The following is a 21,159-nucleotide window of genomic DNA, read 5'->3' as shown; positions in this document are numbered from 1 at the left end:
TAGTCTTCTTAACATTAATTTTCAAACCTATATTAGCAGCCTGAACTCGCAAACCGTGGACGACCTCCTTTATGTTTAACCCTAGAAGGTTGGCGGAAAAAGACAATCTTCGGCAATCTGTCATCCTTCACCCGCAGAACGTACCCTAGCAATTTGGTCCTTTCTCTCGTCATAGCCCTAGAAAGCGGGATTGATTCACAATTTTCGTAAAGCCTACTGTTTGAAATGCAGTCAGTCAGCCAGGTACCAAAAACAATATGTAGGCAATTTTTCTGGAAAACATCTAGCAAATCATCGTCCTTTTTTGGATCTCCCATACTTCAAAACAATATTTGACCACTGTCATCACTGTAACTTCCAATATTCTAATCTTGGTTAGCAGACTTATTTTCCTATTCTTCTAAAACTTTTTTTTAACTGTGAAAAACCAACCTGAGCATTGGCTATTCTACTTTCAATATCTTTCACTGCCCAACCATCTTTACTAAAATTACTACCAAGGTAAGTGAAGCTTTACACCTGATCAATCTTTTCCTTACCCAACGTCACCTTTTCATCTTCACTTATTCAAAGCGTTAGTGACTTAGTCTTCTTAACATTAATTTTCAAACCTATACTAGCAGCCTGAACTCGCAAACCGTGGACGACCTCCTTTATGTTTAACCCTAGACGGTTGGCGGAAAAAGACAATGTCATCCTTCACCCGCAGAATGTACCCTAGCAATTTGGTCCTTTCTCTCGTTATAGCTCTAGAAAGCGGGATTGATTCACAATCTTCGTATAGCCTACTGTTTGAAATGCGGTCAGTCAGCCAGGTACCAAAAACAATCTGTAGGCAATTTTTCTGGAAAACATCTAGCAAATCTTCGTCCTTTTTTTGGAGCTCCCATACTTCAAAACCATATTTGACCGCTGTCATCACTGTAACTTCCAATATTCTAATCTTGGTTTGCAGACTTATTTTCCTATTCTTCTAAAACTTTTTTTTAACTGTGAAAAACCAACCTGAGCATTGGCTATTCTACTTTCAACATCTTCACTGCCCCAACCATCTTTACTAAAAATACTACCAAGGTAAGTGAAGCTTTACACGTGATCAATCTTTTCGTCTTCATTTATTCCAAGCGTTAGTGACTTAGTCTTCTTAACATTAATTTTCAAACCTATATTAGCAGCCTGAACTCGCAAACCGTGGACGACCTCCTTTATGTTTAATCCTAGACGGTTGGCGGAAAAAGACAATCTTCGGCAATCTGTCATCCTTCACCCGCAGAATGTACCCTAGCAATTTGGTCCTTTCTCTCGTTATAGCTCTAGAAAGCGGGATTGATTCACAATTTTCGTATAGCCTACTGTTTGAAATGCGGTCAGTCAGCCAGGTACCAAAAACAATCTGTAGGCAATTTTTCTGGAAAACATCTAGCAAATCTTCGTCCTTTTTTTGGAGCTCCCATACTTCAAAACCATATTTGACCGCTGTCATCACTGTAACTTCCAATATTCTAATCTTGGTTTGCAGACTTATTTTCCTATTCTTCTAAAACTTTTTTTAACTGTGAAAAACCAACCTGAGCATTGGCTATTCTACTTTCAATATCTTTCACTGCCCAACCATCTTTACTAAAATTACTACCAAGGTAAGTGAAGCTTTACACCTGATCAATCTTTTCCTTACCCAACGTCACCTTTTCATCTTCACTTATTCAAAGCGTTAGTGACTTAGTCTTCTTAACATTAATTTTCAAACCTATACTAGCAGCCTGAACTCGCAAAACCTCTAAATATTCATTTATTTTGCTCGCACTTTCATCTAGAATGCTTAAATCATCAGCAGTCCATCTAATTTTTCTACCCATTTGATTCCGTGGTCTCTCATTGCCTTTCCTTTGCTCCTTATGACAAAGTCTATCAAAATAATCCGCATAGAGGGAGATACGACACAACCGTGTTTAACTCCAGATTTAATACGAAAGCAGCTGCTAACCTCATTTCCAACCTTAACCCCACCAGTGTTAATCTCGTACATAGCACTAACCACTTTAATGTATTTATCTGGTATACCTTACAAGGATAAGAACTTCGCTAAAGCACTTCTATCAACACAATCGAACAATTGCTCATGATCTATAAAACTGAGGAGTAAATGTGTTTAATAACTCAGGCCAATTATTAACCTAAGAGTGAAAATCCTCTAAATTTTTTAAAAACGTACTGTTCTTATCTTATAAATTTGTCTACAGTTATACACAGAAAGAACAGCAACACATCTGTAAATAATAAAAATTCGAATATTTTGACTCCACGTCCAAGAGCCTTTATCAACGAAAAAAAAAGAAAGAAAAAAAATTTAAATTAATCATCTAAGGAAAAAGCATATAAATTAAATTTATTTGTCATCTGAACCTATAGAGGAGAAATATCTGGTATAATAGAGATAGTCGTTTATCTTTTCTGTGATTATTCAGAAGTTTACAGTTTTGCAGCATTTCCGAAGTTATTAAAACGTGAGTTTTATTTATTTGTTTTTTTTTGTTTTTTTTTCTCTTGTGTTGTTTTTCATCTTTTTACTTAGATGATTTAACTTAATTTTTTTCTTTTATCTTTTTTTTCTGTTGATAAAGGCTCCCGGAAGTGGAGTCGAAATATTCGGATTTTTATTATTTAATGTTGTGCTGCTGTTTTTACTTTTGTCTTCTTTCCACCGTTTTATTTAAATTATACCAGTTTATTTTTCTCTTTTTAATTTTTAATGGAAAAGCAATGTGGTCTAAGAAATTATTTATTATAAATGAGATTTTACAGAAAAAGGAAGTAGTTAATCAAGAGTCAGAAAGTACTGACGAAATAACTATAAACAAAATTATAAGGACATCATTGATTCAATAGGAAACCAACTGTTTACCATGAAGCACTTTCACACTGGGAAAGACTCAAGAATATATGAATATCATTGTTTGATTGTTGCTATTGTATTTCTAGTACATTTTTCTATTTTATCCATATTATTGCTTTCTTATTTATGCTATTTGTTACCACTTCAGTTTATGCCAAGGTGTTCTATTCCATTTATTCTGTACTTCAGCTATGCTTTTCAATTCATTATATGCCATGCTAGAGATGGGGGGGGGGATTCGCTAAAATTTACGAGAAAGGGAAAATATGTTTTTCAAAATTTAGGCTGAGGAGTAATTATGTTATTTTTGCAATTTTTTCAACGACCATACTGAAAAAGCCATTTTTCAATGTAAATACCCTACAATCGTATTTTCCCATACCTTTTTTTGCAAGGTATAAGTGTCCTGTGTGACCCCCCCCCATGCATTCCACCCTAGATTTCAATAAACACCTTCCTTTGAGGTATTTTCATTAAAAATGCCTTTTTTTGCATTTTCATTGTAATAATACGTTCTATGAGTGCCCGAAGTGTTAATTTGAATCTTAGTATGATTTAACCGTCAAAAGCTAAAGTTTAAACGAACTGAATGAATTGTTGGAGGCTTTGAGAGTTCATTGTGCGTGCGTGAGTCCGGATGTTGATTTTAAACTGACCAAATTACGTAAGTCACGAATAAATGAGCGTGAAGAGGGATGCTAAGTAAGGACAAAATTAACCGAGTGGATATATTACTTAAACAAGATGTAGCTTTAGTAAGGATAGTGGGTTCAGCGAAAACATAAAAATTACAAAAGTAAAGGTGCAAAGTGAATAAAAACGAAAAAAGGAAAGAAAACGAAGGAACAAGTTAAAATAGTAAAAAAAGGGAAACCATAAGATTGTTTTATAAATTGTTTCTTTGTTCTATAATAAAGGGTGAATTTTTTATACAGATTGAAAAAGATTGGCAGATGAGGGACAAATGTTACAAGTAAGGTCAGGAAAATAAGCCACGGTAGGGACAGTTGTCAATTATAGTTCTGATTCGTACGCAGTTGGAAAAGTTGGAAATTGTTTCTTTATTCTAAAATTAATGGTAATTTTTTTCCATACAGATTGAAAAAGATTGGCAGATGAGGGACAAATGTTACAAGTAAGGTCAGGAAAATAAGCCACGGTAGGGACAGTTGTCAATTATAGTTCTGATTCGTACGCAGTTGGAGAAGTTGAATTTTTTTTCCATACAGATAGAAAAAAGATTGGCAGAATAAGGACAAATGTTACAACTAAGGTCAGGTAAATAAGCCACGGTAGGGACAGTTGTCAATTATACTTCTGATTCGTACGCAGTTGGAAAAGTTGGAAATTGTTTCTTTATTCTAAAATTAATGGTAATTTTTTTTCCATACAGATAGAAAAAAGATTGGCAAAATAAGGACAAATGTTACAACTAAGGTCAGGTAAATAAGCCACGGTAGGGACAGTTGTCAATTATAGTTCTGATTCGTACGCAGTTGGAAAAGTTGGAAATTGTTTCTTTATTCTAAAATTAATGGTAATTTTTTTCCATACAGATTGAAAAAGATTGGCAGATGAGGGACAAATGTTACAAGTAAGGTCAGGAAAATAAGCCACGGTAGGGACAGTTGTCAATTATAGTTCTGATTCGTACGCAGTTGGAAAAGTTGGAAATTGTTTCTTTATTCTAAAATTAATGGTAATTTTTTTTTCCATACAGATGGAAAAAAGATTAGCAGATGAGGGACAAATGTTACAAGTAAGGTCAGGTAAATAAGCCACGGTAGGGACAGTTGTCAATTATAGTTCTGATTCGTACGCAGTTGGAAAAGTTGGAAATTGTTTCTTTATTCTAAAATTAATGGTAATTTTTTTTCCATACAGATAGAAAAAAGATTGGCAGAATAAGGACAAATGTTACAACTAAGGTCAGGTAAATAAGCCACGGTAGAGACAGTTGTCAATTATAGTTCTGATTCGTACGCAGTTGGAAAAGTTGGAAATTGTTTCTTTATTCTAAAATTAATGGTAATTTTTTTCCATACAGATTGAAAAAGATTGGCAGATGAGGGACAAATGTTACAAGTAAGATAAGGAAAATAAGCCACGGTAGGGACAGTTGTCAATTATAGTTCTGATTCGTACACAGTTGGAAAAGTTGGAAATTGTTTCTTTATTCTAAAATTAATGGTAATTTTTTTTTCCATACAGATAGAAAAAAGATTGGCAGAATAAGGACAAATGTTACAACTTAGGTCAGGTAAATAAGCCACGGTAGGGACAGTTGTCAATTATAGTTCTGATTCGTAAGCAGTTGGAAAAGTTGGAAATTGTTTCTTTATTCTAAAATTAATGGTAATTTTTTTCCATACAGATAGAAAAAAGATTGGCAGAATAAGGACAAATGTTACAACTAAGGTCAGGTAAATAAGCCACGGTAGGGACAGTTGTCAATTATAGTTCTGATTCGTACGCAGTTGGAAAAGTTGGAAATTGTTTCTTTATTCTAAAATTAATGGTAATTTTTTTCCATACAGATTGAAAAAGATTGGTAGATGAGGGACAAATGTTACAAGTAAGGTCAGGAAAATAAGCCACGGTAGGGACAGTTGTCAATTATAGTTCTGATTCGTACGCAGTTGGAAAAGTTGGAAATTGTTTCTTTATTCTAAAATTAATGGTAATTTTTTTTTCCATACAGATAGCAAAAAGATTGGCAGAATAAGGACAAATGTTACAACTAAGGTCAGGTAAATAAGCCACGGTAGGGACAGTTGTCAATTATAGTTCTGATTCGTACGCAGTTGGAAAAGTTGGAAATTGTTTCTGTATTCTAAAATTAATGGTAATTTTTTTTCCATACAGATAGAAAAAAGATTGGCAGAATAAGGACAAATGTTACAACTAAGGTCAGGTAAATAAGCCACGGTAGGGATAGTTGTCAATTATAGTTCTGATTCGTACGCAGCTGGAAAAGTTGGAAATTGTTTCTTTATTCTAAAATTAATGGTAATTTTTTTCCATACAGATGGAAAAAAGATTGGCAGAATAAGGACAAATGTTACAACTAAGGTCAGGTAAATAAGCCACGGTAGCGACATTTGTCAATTACACTGCTGATTCGTACGCAGTTGGAAAAGTTAAGGAAACTATTATTTCAAAGAATAAACTTCAAAATTACCACTGAACTGGAAAAACTTTAACGAAAAAGAAAAACACTCAGAAAAAAAAAAATCAAGACGACTCAAAACTTAAGTGGCTTACTTTCCAGAATAGAGCAACTATGGCAAAACGTATGCTAGTTTAAGTCTTGTACTTACAGATTTTAAGGCCTGATATGATTAATTACACAGCTTACCTTCTAATAATCCAAAACGGGAAATAGCCAAGACGACTAACTATCCAGATTAGAGTAAATATGGCAAAGAATATATCGCAGGCTTTCGTATAGCGTATGTATCTCATCAATTTGGCCCCCTGTAAAAAAAAAATAATAGTAAAAAAACCTATATGGAAGGTTTAGAACTAAACTGAAATAAATAAAGATAACAACATTAGAAATTAACTTCGCCTCAAGGCCCATCTTCTGAACAATTAGTAATGTTGAGTATTTTAAATTGAGAGAAGGGTATCTCCCCCCATTTTGTTAAATTGATCATTAGTTTTTGTTTTGTTTTCTTTTTTTGTGTGTTTTTTTTCTTTTTTGTAGTTTATTTATCTTATTTATTTTCTTTTTGATGATAAGTGAAATATTTTAAAGAAACGTATTTGATGTCAGCTATGCTTACAGGCCATTGCGGCCTATTTTTTTTAGCTGATGAATGAAAGTTTATCATATTGTTTTTTTAATAAAATTACCTACCTACCAAACAAAAGAGTAAATATGGCAGTAATTTTACTAATACAGTAAGTATAGCGTATGTATCTCATCAATTTGGCCCCCTGTAGAAAAAAAATAGCATATTTGGAAGTTTTAAAACTAAAATACATTAAACAAAGAAAATAAGATTCTAAAAGTACAAACCCTCGAAGTTAAGTTAATTCAGGGTCGTACTCAGGATGTTTTTTTCAGAGGGGAGAGGGGAGGGACTACAAAAAACTTGAAAAAATGCATCAATTTTTTATATTTATTTTTGTTACGTTTTAGCGAGTCGAACAAACGTTTCGGAGGGGGCGGGGTTTAAACCCCTAACCCTCCTGGATACAGCCTTGAGTAAATTAAATATTCAATTTCGGTTATAACGGTGTTAGACTGGTTTCCACGTTAACCATGTTTAACTGTTTTGACGAAGTTGAAAATGGTTTTCACTATCATCTTTTCCAAAGTCAAACTGAAATATCTCACCTCGGAGTATATTCAATGTAGTCAAATCTAGACCATTGCTGTTTTTAATTTTTATTACTTAATGTTACTGTTTCTAATTCAACCTAAATTGGCGGTTTAGGGCTTATAATGGCTTTCAATTTGGCAATACTTAAGGGTATGGATCTCTGCTTGGCAACACAAGGCCAGGGATTCGACCCCACCGGCAACAATGTTTGGCGACAAGCTTACTGCCTATAAGAAAATCCCGTAACTGTAGCGTCGACAATTCTCAAAACTCTGTGTGCTATCAATGACTCTAGAGGATCAATATGCTATATCGTTTATTAGCGGTTTGGTCCAGGTTTAAAATGGAATACACTTCAACTGGGTTCAGTTGTTTGGAACAGGTTTATAATAGTTTTCAACCTAACCAAGTTTTTAATATTTTCAAATTAGATTTTAATTGTGGAAGACCAGCAAATAGGCTTAAAATCAAAGTTGCAACCGAAGAAACAACACTGGTGTGTATACCCTTGATGTCTTTGTTTATAGTGTCTACGTATATGTTTATATATTTTACTTGGGATTTTGATGATAATAGTTTAGAAAGTAATTGATGTTTGATTTACTACTACTAATACAACTAACAAATCACTGCAGCATTAAACCGCTTGAGACCAACCCAGCTAAGCACGCTCGTCTTCCATCCCAATGTATTCTCAAAGCCTCTCTCTTCACACCCTCCCAAAAAGTTCCGATATCACTTAGATCTTTTCCTTACGAAATCCTCCCTCTCCATTCTGGGACGACACGCTTTTCGATTGGCTGGCAATTTAGCTCTCATTATAGCCCTAGAAAGCGAGATTGAACCACATTTTTCGTATGGCTCACAGTCTGAGATACGGTCAGTCAGTCGGGTACCCAAACCATTCCGTAGACAATGTAGTTTATTTTATGGATAACTGAGTGCTATAGCATTCATGTGAAAGTACGCATGATGTACACCTTACCTACGTTAGCGTTTACTATTTTGATCAATTCCTGGTTGATTAATGCTATTTAGATGTATTGCTGTTTAAGATAATACTATTTATATATAAATATAGTTTTATTGAATATACAATAAAAACTAATTTGCTATTTGATTAAACATCGTATCTTCAAAAGGTATATAATCCGTCTTATATTCGCAGTAAGGAAACATTCACAGTGTTTTAAACGTATCCCCCACGTCTGTCGATACATGAGCAAAATTATACGACTTAAAATGCTTGGTAAATTTAGCAGGATTAAGGTGGCTTCTGGGCAGCCCAGTTTCGTGGAACCTACTACGACCTTTAATTGGCGATTCAATATGAGCTTTTGTACAGCCAAAGCACCTTCCACTTGAAATTTTTTTTACAAATATCAACATGGGGGTATTTACACCAGAGGCGCCATTTGGGGGGGGTCAGGGGTGGGCAAATGCCCACCCCAGATTTTTCAGGGGCGCCCAAGCTTCCACCACAAAGTGCCCTTTGCCGGCCATAATAATCCATTATGTCCAGCATAATCCATTCTGTCCAAATGATTTGAAATTACTGCACGCCTATTACTTTCACCGACGTATTGTTTACTTAAATAAGAAAGTTTCTTGCTGAGGAGGGTCAGCCTTTAGTCTGGTTGAATTTTTCACTTTCAGTTTAATCACTTAACCTCGTTGATTATGATCTTTGATGTTATAATTAATCTTAGAGGTCAGTGTGGCTGAGTTCCACATTGGGTTACAGTACATTTCCATGCAACACACGGGTGCAGAAAATGAGTTTTTACTTAGAATATTCGATCGATGTGCTGCCAAAACTCACATTTTTTCTTATGTAAAAGTTGGGGGGCCCAAAATGGAGCTCATGCCCACCCCAAGATTTGGCCCAAATGGCGCCAAATCTAAGAAGTTAAAACACACATTAGGTTTATTACACATAAAATCATTAAGCACATTTTTTTGAATGTTTGATTGCATTGTGTAAGAATTTCCGCTTGTCAGTTCAACTGCATTGTCACTTTTTAAAGATGTGTCGTTAACTCTGGATTTCAACAATAAATTATCTTCGGTTGAAGCGAGGTCAGTATGCTTAGGTTGCGTAACCTTTTTAATCCCCTGAGAAAATTCTGACGAAGTAAGTACACTAGCACTTGCTTGATGAACTGAAGAATTTTGGTAATGAATATTTGGAGCGGAAGTATCAGCTAAATGAGGAACTCTGGGCGGTGTAGGGGAATTTAAAGAATGTATAGCTTCAACAATTGCGAGCTGAAAACCTACTTTTAACAATTTGATTTCTTTTTCCTTGAAGAGATCACTATTCTGGCGCTCATAAAGATCAGACAAGCTATCATAAAGAAATTCGAGATTAATAATCCGTTTCTTGAGATTGACGATTTCTGCATCTTTTTCACAGGTATGGGGCTCAAACACACTAGCCTTTTTTGCATTGCACGTCAATTCATCTATACTGGAGGAAGAAATTTGTGGGGTAATTTGGGATTGATGGTAGGTGGTAATTTTTGCAGAATCAGTCGATCCAGGGGAATCATTTTTATCATTATTCGAAACACAAGGTATGGATGGGGAATTAACAATACCAATTGGAACAATCACTTCCAGTTGATTATCTTTGGAATTAGTTGAATTTTCTTCAATAGAAATATGGTAGGACCAACCTCGGCTGGTTGGATCACTTCAGGTTGGTTATTGTTGGTATTAATCTCGTCATTTACGACCATTGTTGATCGGCACTGTATGCATAACCATTTAGGATTTTTTAGTCGACTACTTTTTGTGATGCCAGCATAAGCTGGGTGCAACCATGCATTACACTTATAACACTGGAATGACCCAGTTCCACATTTTCTGTAGCAATCATTGCAAGGATGGGACATTCTAGGCTTAGGAACAAAAACGAGACACAGACCTTGAATTAGAAACTATATCTTCAACTAAAACCTGGTTGCCTAAGCCAGGATTAGCACTGGTACTTGCTAGAGAAAAGTTCAACAAGGCTGACCTCGTGTCTTCACTTAAAAATCACAGGTGTCCTTTATTTAAAAACGAGACGTCTTGACAGGTCAAGATCTAGATGAAGGTTACCTAAAGAGTTTACAAATTGTTGATAGTAATGTAAAAGTATTTGCCAAAACGTTTTCCACTGGACAGAGCAATACCAATGGCCAATAGAGTTCAAGCGAGTAATACCAGAAATTCGAGAAAGACCTAAAAAACAACCTTTGGGTCTGAGGATCAAAGGATCCAACCAAGGCTTTTCCAGATTTTTTTTTTTCGGGAGGGTTATTTTTTTGGAGAAAAGGGGTTTAAAAAACAACTGTAAAACTCATCAAAAATGTGTTAATATACATTTTGTTACGTCTTTACGAGTCAGAAAAATATTTCGTGAGAGAGAGGGGGTCAAACCCAGTAACTCTCCCCTTGGATACAGCCTTGGCTCCGACAATGTTTCTCTTTATGGCGAAAGTTCAAGTCATGCGTTTAATTGGTTTTACCTCTTAAAAATAAAATAAACGTATATATATATATATATATATATATATATATATATATATATATATATATATATATATATATATATATATATATATTATATATATATATATATATATATATATATATATATATATATATATATATATATATATATATATATATATATATATATATATATATAGATTGAAAATAAATGATCTTTACCTCCAGAAATATATCAGCTACATCGTGAATGACCAATACAAGAGTTCCAACACGTGTGAAATTAACAACTAAACTAAAAACAAGAAGACATATTGTTGCCAAGTGATGAACAAGCATTTCCCAAAAATCTTTCCGTCGGACATTTTGAAAATGTTGTAGCGTTAATGCCCAGTAAAAACTGAGTTCAAGCATGTAATAACACCAAATATCGTCAGTGAGAGTCTGCAATAAAAGAGCTATAGCTAAGTATAAAATAGTAATTATAAGAACAACACAATAAAAAAGTAATTATATTATTATCTAGTAACTGTATAATTATTTGAAAAAAATGTCCATACTGACCATAAGGCTAGCAAATAGCCTTTCAATCAAGATAGAATTCAAATTCAATATCCCCCCCCCTTCCCTCTCTTCTTTCTGAAAAAGGGGTATTTCTGTAAGAGCAATTCCAAGCAAATATTGAATATTTTATAAAGCAGATTGTTTGAACATTTTAGCATTAATTTGTATGCGAATACTGGACCTATTAAGATTCTGATTTCTCATCCGCCTTTGACCTCGTTTAGGGTGAAAATAAGGAACAAAGTGATGGGAATTTTCAATTCTGACGTATATTTCGGTCTCCCTAGAAATGAATTATAAAAGACGAACTTTCAATCCACGAAATACTGCGCAAACTAGGATTCTGACTTTCCATCCCCCCTCTGACCTCGATTAGGCCAGAAATGGGGTACTAAGTAATGCAATTTTCCAATTCTGGTATCATTTTCGGTCTCACGAGACTTGAATTAATGGGAAACAACCTTTCAATTATATACGTTTTCAATTATGTGTTATATGATTATAATACCACAAACGGTATTTTCCTCCCTCTGAACTCACCTAGGGTGAAAATGGGGTATTAAGTGATAGAATTTTCCTATTCCGATGTCGTTTTTGGCCTCCCTGAACTTCAATTAATAGGAAATTACCTTTCAATTCAGAAAAATAAGATTCTGATTTCTCATCTGTCTCTAACCTAGTTTAGGGGCGAAATAAGGAACAACTTGATGGGAATTTTCAATTCTGAAGTAACTTTCGGTCTCCCAAGACTTGAATTAATAGAAATACCACCAAATATTGTCATCTAATACTACCAAATATCGTCAGTAAGAGTCTACAATAAAAGAGCTATAGCTAAGTATAGAGATAGGAATTATAAAATAACATCAGGAAATAGTAACTATATTATTATTTAGTAACTATATAGATAAAAACGAACAAGCGAGTCTTAAAATATTATATTTTTACATTGTGATATTTTTTATGGTTATTGCAATTACCACGTTTCATTACGTCTCACTAGATATTATATTATTTATTTTTAACAGAATATGGTGTTCACATTTTTCCGGTTATATATAATTTCTTTCATCAATAGTTGTTTTTAGAAATTTCAATCGTCGGAGATGATGAACAGCAGGGCAGAGTAAACTCTCTCCAACAAAAGATTGAAGGCCAACAAAAAATACGAGAAATATAAAAATATCAGCAGAAAATAATTAATCGCAGGAATAGCTAAAAAACAGCCAAAAGTGGCCTAGTATATTTGTTACAAAATTCGATTGCTAGTTCTTCCACTGTCATTAGCAAATGCCCCCTTTTCTTTGGAATACGGGGGGGGGAGAGAGAAGACGTTACCTCCTTTTATTAGCTATTGAAATGCACGTGGTTTTTCTTTTCTTCTAAAAGATTTTCCAACAACAACTCAGGATAATTCTTATAAAGAAAACACAAAAATTACGCTCTTCAAACCTGATTTTTTTTATTTGTCTCGAAAATAAAATTTACTACAATTACAAAGTGAGGGAAATGTCCCTCAGAGTTCACATATGACTGTATCGGTAAGCACATCCCTCGAAAAAGATTTTTTTGAGAAGCAACTCATATAGTTTATACATCTTTGGTCTTTAATTCTGAATATACCTTTGTCTTAAAATAGAAGGTGACCCCTCGGCATATTACCCTTCTCTAAGATCAACCCTGGCCATAGTCCAACACTGATCACGAGTATAATAAGATAAGATTTATTGCAAAAAGCCTACGGGCCATAGCAACACAAAATACAGTCAACAAACAGAACTTGAGGAACAAAATAGACCTTTAAATAATACGAACCAAAAACACAACAAGGTCTAACATTCTAACCAACAAACAACAATCATAATAGAATTTAATTACTAAAAAGCATAATAAGATATACCCTCAAAGATGATTCCCTATGTTTAATCCCTAAACATAAAAACTTACACCGTTTAACAGCACATGCGTTCCTCTCGGGCATCTGCTCGATTAACCAGCATTCACCCCCAAACACTCTTCCAAAACATTCATTCCCCAACTCTGACAGCTCTTCACACGTGGATACAAAATGGAATAAATTCTCATTCACAGATCCACACATAGGGCAAAAGTAGGGACCAGCCTACTTTACTACAGCAAAATCCAAACTATCCCCTCTTACCAACAACAAATTCTTGAAATCATCTCTATTCAAACCAAATGTAAAATAAACCTCCTTACCCAACACTCTTTAGCTTGGGAGTAAAACCTCAAAGATATAGATTGGTCCTTATGAGCTTGCCACTCTTGGATTTCTTGGTCATTTAGGGTTCGCTGGAATTCCTTCCATTCTCACACGCTTTCTTCCATTGAGCCTTTTCTTTCATTCCACATCTCCGAAAGGCCACAAAGGTGAAGTATTTTTTTGATTCGATTTGGCCATGAATCACGTCTACCGTCCTTCAGACTCTCAAAATGCTAACTTAAGAAGCCGAAAGCTAGGTAACCTAATTATTTTCTCCCAAAATTTCAGCATTCTAACCAATCTAACACTCCTTAAAGTAAAAGCTCAAAATCTCCTTTCAGTACCACAAAATTCAATGAATTCTTCAAGCTTAAAATTCACTTAAAAGATCTTAGCTGAACTGCTTCTAACTTAGCTGCTTTAGAGAAACTCCAAACCTCAAACCCCCAATGTAGACTAGAAGCTACTTTTGTCAAGAACACTTCTGTCTGTCCTCATGTCAGCTAGCTGACCTAGATTACTTCTCAGCAGCATATTTATTATCCTATTACCCCTTAAATTACAATCTTCTACATGCCTAGACATCCCTTTAACGCGCTAAGCTTAACTCCCAAATTAGTATGTTTAGTAAGATTGGTTGAGTTTAGTAAGACTAGTTGAGTAAGATTAGTATATTTAATTTCTCCAGTATCGATAAGCATATATTCAAATAACACTTACAAAACACAAAATACACAAACAAAAACAAACGTAATTCTTTAGTCAGAAAAAAAAATTAAAGTTTTGAAAGCTCTTTAACGTTAAATAGGAAAGATTGAGTGAAAAAACGTTATTAAAAACCGGTAAAAAGCAGAAATTATTAAAGTATAAAAAAAAGATTGAAAAAGACAAAAACAATTTCAACGTCAAGTTACAGTTGTAAGAGCAAATAAAAATGATTCGTTAAAAGAGTTTAAGAAAAGCAAAATAAACAAGAGCTAAGAGCTCATATGGCACTTGTGACGAGGCGAGAAGAGCTAAGAGCCAAGAGATCATATGGTATGAGCTCTAACAAAATTCTATGAATCAATAGATTGATTTAAAAAGGAAAACAAGAGGCTTAATGCCGGTCAGGATTTAAAATAAGAGCTCTGAGTCACGATGTCCTTCTAAATATCAAAATTCATTAAGATCCGATCACCCACTCGTAAGTTATAAATACCTAATTTTTTCTAATTTTTCCTCTCCCTTTAGCCCCAGATGGTCAAATCTGGCAAAACGACTTTATCAAGTCAAATTGTGCAGCTCCCTGACACGCCTAATAATTTTAATCGTCCTAGCACGTCCAGAAGCACCAAACTCGCCAAATCACTGAACCCCTCCCCCCAACTCCCCCAAAGAGAGCGAATCCAGTACGATTCTGTCAATCACGTATCAAGGACATTTGTTTATTCTATCCACCAAGCTTCATCCCGATTCCTCCACTCCAAGTGTTTTTCCAAGATTTCCCCCTCCAGCTCCCCCAATGTCAAAAAATCTGGTTGGGATTTGAAATAAGAGCTCTGAGACATGAATTCCTTCTAAAAATCAAATTTCATTAAGATCCGATCATCTATTCGTAAGATAAAATACCCCAATTTTCACGTTTTCCAAGAATTCCGGTTTCCCCCTCCAACTCCCCTCAATGTCACAGGACCTGGTAGGAATTTAAAATTAGAACTTTCAAACACAAGATCCTTCTAAATATCAAATTTCATTAGGATCTTGTCACACTTTCGTAAGTTACAAATACCTCAATTTTCAAAATTACCCCCCCCCCAATTCAACCAAAGAGAGCAGATCCGGTCCGGTTATGTCAGTCACATATCTTAGACAGGTTTCTATTCTTCCCATCCAGTTTTATCCTGATCTCGCCGCTTTAAGTATTTTCTAAGATTTCCGGTCCCCCAAACTGACTCCCCCCCCCCAAATACGCTTGATCCGGTTGAGATTTATAATAAGAGATCTGAGTTACGAGGTCCTTCTAAATATGAAGTTTCATGAAGATCCGATCACTCCTTCGTAAGTTAAAAATACGTCATTTTATCTTATTTTTCAGAATTAGCCCCCCCCCCAATAGAGCGGATCCGTTCCACTTATGTAAATCACGTATGTAAGACTTATGCTCTTATTTTTCCCACCAAGTTTCATCCCGATCCCTCCAATCTAAGCGTTTTCCATGATTTTAGGTTCCCCACCCCAAACTTCCCCCAATGTCACCTGATCCGGTCAGGATTTAAAATAAGAGCTTTGAGATACGATTTCCTTCTAAATATCAAATTTCATTGAGATCCGATCACCCGTTCGTAAGTTAAAAATACCTCATTTTTTCTAATTTTTCAGAATTAACCCCTCCCTCAACTACCCCAAAGAGAGCGGATCCGTTCCGGTTATGTCAATCATGTATCTAGGACTTGTGCTTATTTTTCCCACCAAGTTTCATCCCGATCCCTCCACTCGAAGTGTTTTCCAAGTTTAGGTTTCCCCCTCCCAACCCCCCAACCCCCCAATGTCACCAGATCCGGTTGGGTTTAAAATAAGAGCTCTGATACACGATATCCTTCTAAATATCAAATTTCATTGAGATCCGATCGCCCGTTCGTAAGTTAAAAATACCTCGTTTTTTCTAATTTTTCAGAATTACCCCCCCCCCCCAACTACCCCAAAGAGAGCGGATACATTCCAGTTATGTCAATCATGTATCTAGGACTTGTGTTTGATATTCCCACCAAGTTTCATCCCGATCCCTCCACTCTAAGTGTTTTCCAAGTTTTAGGTTTCCCCCTCCCAACTCCCCCCCCCAATGTCACCAGATCTGGTCAGGATTTAAAATAAGAGCTCTAATACACCATGTCCTTCTAAATATCAAATTTCATTGAGATCCGATCACTCATTCGTAAGTTAAAAATACCTCATTTTTTTAATTTTCAGAATTATCCCCCCCGAACCACCCAAAAGAGAGCGGATCCATTCCGGTTATGTCAATCATGTATCTAGGACTTGTGCTTATTTTTCCCACCAAGTTTCGTCCCGATCCCTCCACTCTAAGTGTTTCCAAGTTTTAGGTTTCCCCCTCCCAACTCCCCCCCCAATGTCACCAGATCCGGTCAGGATTTAAAATAAGAGCTCTGAGACACGATATCCTTCTAAATATCAAATTTCATTGAGATCCGATCGCCCGTTCGTAAGTTAAAAATACCTCGTTTTTTCTAATTTTTCAGAATTACCCCCCCCCAACTACCCCAAAGAGAGCGGATACGTTCCGGTTATGTCAATCATGTATCTAGGACTTGTGCTTGATATTCCCACCAAGTTTCATCCCGATCCCTCCACTCTAGGTGTTTTCCAAGTTTTAGGTTTCCCCCTCCCAACTCCCCCCCCCCCCCCAATGTCACCAGATCTGGTTGGGATTTAAAATAAGAGCTCTAACACACCATATCCTTCTAAATATCAAATTTCATTGAGATCCGATCACTCATTTGTAAGTTAAAAATACCTCATTTTTTTTAATTTTTCAAAATTATCCCCCCGCCGAACCACCCAAAAGAGAGCGGATCCATAGCTCTGAGACACGATATCCTTCCAAACATCAAATTTCATTAAGATCTGATCAACAGTTCGTAAGTTAAAAATACTTCAATTTTTCTATTTTTTCCGAATTGACCAAGTTAATACCAAGTGCCATAAAAATCATTTAAAAATCTTATATAAGAAGAAGAGTGAGTGAAAAAGGACTGGTAATAAATTGTCAAAAAGAGGTTAAAAAAATATAAGAGGATAATATCTAGCAATAAATTGTCAAAAAGAGGTAAAAAAAGAATCCGCTTTTACAAAAAAGCAACAAAAGGAACATTTTGAAAAACATCTTTTTTGGCATTTTCAGAGAAAAATTCCTTTTTTGGTACCTCCATTCAGAAAACTGAAGAACACGACAAAATTGGGCCTCTCCTAGATTAAAAAAAAAAACATTCCCCCCCCCCACCCACCTTTTCGTGAATTAACACCACTGATATTATTGATATCGTAAGACAAATTAGGTTGTTTCAAGTTATATGCAATTGTTCCACCTAATGCTGCAACACAAAACAGCCAAAAAGTCTAGGGTTCCTCTTATTTGGCACAAACAAAACTTAGCAGAAAAAAGTATTTAAGATAAGTAAGAAGCATTACAAAAGCCAAAGGCATTTCCATAAGTTAAATAGAAATAAGGTAAAGTAAAAAGTAATAAAAGAATAAAAAAAACCTTACATGTTCAAAGGGATATCCAATCCAGCAGTGTTGAATATTTGAGAACCATGGTTTGTCCCAAAGGGAATATAAGCCATAAACAAACGCCACGGTGTAGAAGAGCATACGCCACCTTCAAAAGAAAAAATAGTTCATAGTCATAAAAAAATAACTACAACTACAACAACTAATACTCATTGTTGCATCAAGCCATTTGAGAAAAAGACAGCCTTGTACACCTCTCTTCCACCAGCTTCACTATTTAATCCCTACCATGAAATACTGACCTCCTTTAAACCCTATTTTACGACCTCTTCCCATCCCATTTGAGGGTGACCTTACTGTCGTGTGACCCCACATGAGCAAAGGCGGAACTAGAGCAAAATCTTCGTTTTGCTCTAGAGCGGCGGATCCACTATAGATCCGCCCCTGCACATGAACGACCAGAAAGAATGATTTCTTGCAATCCGTCATCCACAAAACGTAACGTGATTCTCTTATCCTTTTTTTTCATTTTAGCCCTGGAAAGTGGGTTACAACCACATTCTACGTACAGCTTGTTGATTGACATACGGCCAGTAGAAGCAGGAGCCTCCCCAAAACTATTCTCAGACAATTTCTCTGGAAAATATCTATCCTACGTTCCTCACTTTTTTAAAGCACCCATATTTGAGAGCCATACCAAACATTGTCATTGAGAACTCTCCTAATGTCTTAATCTTAGTTTAACTTGAGGGCGAAAAAGCTGCGCACGCTCCTCCTCCACCCGAATATTCTTCAGGCTTCATTCTTTAATACCTACCGTTAAGTTTACACCTTATTTAAATCCTACTTAATGACATCTTCCAATCTGACTTAGGGGGACGACCTGCTTTTTACCTAACCCTAGAAGGATGACCAGAAAAAATAGCTGTTTGCTGTCCATCATCCTTCATCATTAAAACGTGACCCCACCTTCTTAATATTTCTTTCATTAAAGCCCAATAGAGAGAATGAAAAAATATTTTCTCCCAAGAGAGAGAAAAATGGAAAGTTTGTGATACCTTGGATATGAAGGAAGATTTTTTCTTTTGTGAGGAAAAATTAGCGACAGTACTAAAAGGATTAAAAAAAATAATAAGGCCCCAGGTGCTGATGGTGTGGTAAATGTGTTTCTTAAATATGGTGGCTCTGAGGTTAGAAGAAAGTTACTGAAGACTATGAATATGATTTTTGAAAAAGGGGAACTGCCTAGCGACTTTAGAAAAACCCTAATCAAACCACCGTTAAAGAAAGATGATAATACTGAGTGTGGTAATTATTGGGGCATCAGCCTGGTCTCTGTAAGTAGCAAGTTACTTAGTATTATGATACTTTTTAGACTGAGAGATGTCGCACAAAGTTTTAGGGGAAGAACAGTGCGGTTATAGAAAAGGTAGAGGATGTGTCGACCAAATTTTCACTCTTAGGTTAGTAATCAGGAAAATAGGAAAATGCCCCCCACGGAAAATATGATTCACGGAAAATACCCCCTCTCCCGTGGGAAATAAGGGTTTCCGAATTTGAGAATTATATTTGAGTTTTGTTTTATTTTCCGTGGGGGTAAGGAATTTTGGTACTTGGGTAAAGCATTTGAAAAGTTTTAAGTCAGAAAACAATTCTTACTTCAGAATATGCAAATTGTACCTAACACATTTTGCTATACTTTATCCCCCCCTCTAATGTGCAAATTTATAGCCCAAATTTGTTTCTAAAGTAACGAAGAAACTAACGAAGAAACCGGCTAGTTTTCGAATATTACACAGCGTAAACTTGAGTGAGTAGCGTAAAATACACAAGTACCAAAATTCTTTCCCCCTACGGAAAAAAAAAACAAAACTCAAATAAAATTCTCAAATTTGGAAAGCGTCATTTCCCGCGAGGATATTTTCCGAGGGTGTGGGGGTATTTTCGGCAGAGGGGTTAAACGCAGGCCACCACGAGAATAACACTGCTACGGTTAAGGTGGTAAATGAGGTTAGCAGCTGGTTTCGCATTAAATCAGGAGTTAAGTTGTGTTCTATCCCCCTGTATATGGATCATTTTGATGGAGTTTGTCGTAAGGAGAACAGAAAAGGTAACAGGAGAACACGGAATCAAACAGGGAGGAAACATTTCCCTGGACTTAGATTATGCTGGTGATTTAAGCATCCTAGATGAAAGTCTGACCAAATTAATGAGCATTTAGAGGTTTTTTGAGTTCAGGGTGCTAGAACAGGTTTGAAAATTAATGTTAAGAAGACTAAATCACTAAGGCTAGGAATAACTGTAGATGAAAAGGTGATTCTCGGTAACGAAAAGATTGATCAAGTGGAAAGCTTCACTTACCTTTGCAGTATTATTAGTAAAGACAACAGGAACAGTGAAAATGTTAAAAGTAGAATAGCCAAGGCTCAAGGTGATTTTTCACAGCTGAAAAGAGTTTGGAAGAATAGGAAAATAAGTCTACAAACCAAGATTATAATATTGGAAGCTACGCCGACGACAATCGTCAAATATGGTTTTGAAGCATGGGTGCTCCAAAAACTGCATACGGATTGTTTTTGGTACCCAGCTGTCTGACTGCATTTCAAGCAGTAGGCTATACGAAAATTGTGGCTCAATCCCGCTTTCTATGGCAATAACGGGAGAAAGATTGAGATGGCTAGGGTACGTTCTGCGGGTGAAGGATGACAGATTGCCGAAGATTGTCTTTTTCGGCCAACCGTCTAGGGTTAAACATAAAGGAGGTCATCCACGGTTAGGTGCGCAGATTCCGTAAAGAAAGGTTTAAAGCAAATGAGAACTTCCTGAGAGGGTGTAAAGAGGGAGACTTTGAATAGATTGGGATGGAGGAGGAATGTGTGTAGCTGTCTTGGCCTCAGGCGGCCTGGTGTTGCGGTGAGCTGTTAGTAGTGTTAGTAGTATTATTTTTTTTAAATATGGTGAAACGAGTACCTAAAACTATTCTCGTGCAATTCCTAACAAATGCTCCTCCATCTTCCATAACCTTCTAAAGCGTCAGTATTACAGAGCTATAATCATTGTCATTTCCATCGCTTCCAATATCTTTATCTTAGTTCAAAGTCTTATCTTTATGTTCATTCAAACTTTTTCCAGCTACGAAAAAATATCCCGCGCCCTGGCTATTTTACTTTCTGCATCTTCACTGCAAAAAAAACTTAAGTAATAATTAAATAAAAATGAAAAAAAAATACCAGAAAAAAAAAATTTCAAAGAAAAGTAAAGAACCAATATAAGACGACCAGAAACTGAGTCATATAGCAGTTAATCCATAAAAATAAACAGACATTAAAATGAATAACCACATCAAACATATATAGATCATATACTACTCTAGTTGAATAAATTAATCATAAAACGAACAGAAATTAAAATGAATAATC

General features: G+C 35.7%; 1 protein-coding gene across 4 annotated transcripts in view; it reads right to left on the bottom strand.

Annotated features, from left to right (window-relative positions):
* The window catches only part of LOC136029895 (ceramide synthase 6-like), a 73,959-nt gene that overhangs the window by 14,753 nt on the left and 38,047 nt on the right, over nucleotides 1-21,159 (bottom strand). For all 4 annotated transcript variants that reach the window (XM_065708378.1, XM_065708380.1, XM_065708379.1 and 1 more), the window contains 3 exons: nucleotides 17,777-17,888; nucleotides 10,945-11,166; nucleotides 6,252-6,370 (listed from right to left, as the gene is read on the bottom strand). In XM_065708378.1, coding sequence (XP_065564450.1) covers nucleotides 6,252-6,370; nucleotides 10,945-11,166; nucleotides 17,777-17,888 — 453 coding nt within the window. The remainder of the gene's footprint in view (nucleotides 1-6,251; nucleotides 6,371-10,944; nucleotides 11,167-17,776; nucleotides 17,889-21,159) is intronic.

This window comes from Artemia franciscana, chromosome 8, assembly GCF_032884065.1.
Source record: "Artemia franciscana chromosome 8, ASM3288406v1, whole genome shotgun sequence".
Classification (NCBI taxonomy): Eukaryota; Metazoa; Arthropoda; class Branchiopoda; order Anostraca; family Artemiidae; genus Artemia; species Artemia franciscana.
This window is presented reverse-complemented; position numbering and strand designations above follow the sequence as displayed.